Source organism: Trifolium pratense, linkage group LG5 (genome assembly GCF_020283565.1).
Source record: "Trifolium pratense cultivar HEN17-A07 linkage group LG5, ARS_RC_1.1, whole genome shotgun sequence".
In the NCBI taxonomy this organism is placed as follows: Eukaryota; Viridiplantae; Streptophyta; class Magnoliopsida; order Fabales; family Fabaceae; genus Trifolium; species Trifolium pratense.
Genome location: NC_060063.1, coordinates 37,071,499 through 37,072,692, shown reverse-complemented (window position 1 = coordinate 37,072,692; position 1,194 = coordinate 37,071,499). Strand labels below are relative to the sequence as shown.

Below are 1,194 nucleotides of genomic sequence, written 5' to 3'. Positions count from 1 at the left end.
TATCATGTAGTTTCCAAGTTTTGCTCTAAGTGCATTATTAATTTATTTGTATATTTGGTAGTTATGTATGTTAGCATATTTTCATAGTAATTATGATTCTGTTTTTATTAGGAGTTATGTTGTTTCCTTTCTTAGTATCTAGGGTTGAGTTGAGAATGGCAACAAAGGCACTGTCTCTTTTATTTATTCCTTATAACTCTATTGTCTCAAAATATAAATACAAAGGGTTAAGAGTACATCAAAAAAATATACCATATGGTTGAAATGCAAAACAATTCTATAGTTGAACTGCTCTACAAAGCACTTTTGGGTCAAGGAACAATGGAAATGGTTTCCAAATTACTAGCAAGTGATCTTGAGTATTGGTTTCATGGTCCACCACAATGTCAACATATGATGAAGGTGCTAACAGGGGAAACAGATCACAAAAAAGGGTTTAAATTTGAGCCAAGAAGTGTCACTTCAATTCATGATTGTGTGATAACTGAAGGGTGGGAAGGACAAGATTATTGGGTTCATGTTTGGACATTGAAAAATGGATTAATCACACAATTTAGAGAGTATTTCAATACATGCCTTGTGGTGAGAGATTTGAGGCCATCGAGGTGGAAAGATCATAAGCAAGATAGTATGATATTGTGGAAGAGTCAACCTCGTGATCTACAATCATTTCCTGGACTTGTGTTGGCTATTTAGATAAATAATTAAAATCTAACCAAGAATTATTTCCACTAGAAATCGAACTCGGATTCTCCCGAACGATTCATCCTAAGAGAACCTCGTTAACCACTTGAGTACAATGTATTGGTTAGCTATTTAGATTTTAGACACAATTCATTGTTGTGCTAAATTTGGTTATGCAATGTATCATGAATCTGGTTTTAAGGATTAAACTTCATTTTCATATTATTATTTTATCAATTTTCTTATTATTTTTCTTTGGTACATATCTATTTTCTTATTTATTTAGGATTATGACTTATGAGTGTATATATTGTTATAGATGATGAATTAGTGTTCAGTCATTTGCATCAAACTATTATTAGGTAATTATAAACAATATTCAAACTCTTAATATTTCAACATAATATCTTGAACTTGATTTGAATTTGTCTGTTTTGCCACTATCCACTACTAAGTTCCCAAAAGTTTGAAAATGTAATTCATTGCTTTAGAGAAAAGTTTGATAACAGA

The 1,194-nt window shown here is 31.0% G+C and overlaps 1 protein-coding gene across 1 annotated transcript; it reads left to right on the top strand.

The window, feature by feature from the left end:
- The first annotated feature begins 255 nt into the window (after positions 1-255).
- Positions 256-696, top strand: LOC123886566 (senescence associated gene 20-like). The gene has a single exon (XM_045935871.1). The coding sequence runs from the start codon at positions 256-258 to the stop codon at positions 694-696; it is 441 nt and encodes a 146-aa protein (XP_045791827.1).
- The last annotated feature ends 498 nt before the right edge of the window (positions 697-1,194 follow it).

Excerpts from the sequence above, each read along its gene's own strand:
- LOC123886566 (XM_045935871.1), top strand. The coding sequence starts at position 256 with ATGGTTGAAATGCAAAACAATTCTATAGTTGAACTGCTCTACAAAGCA.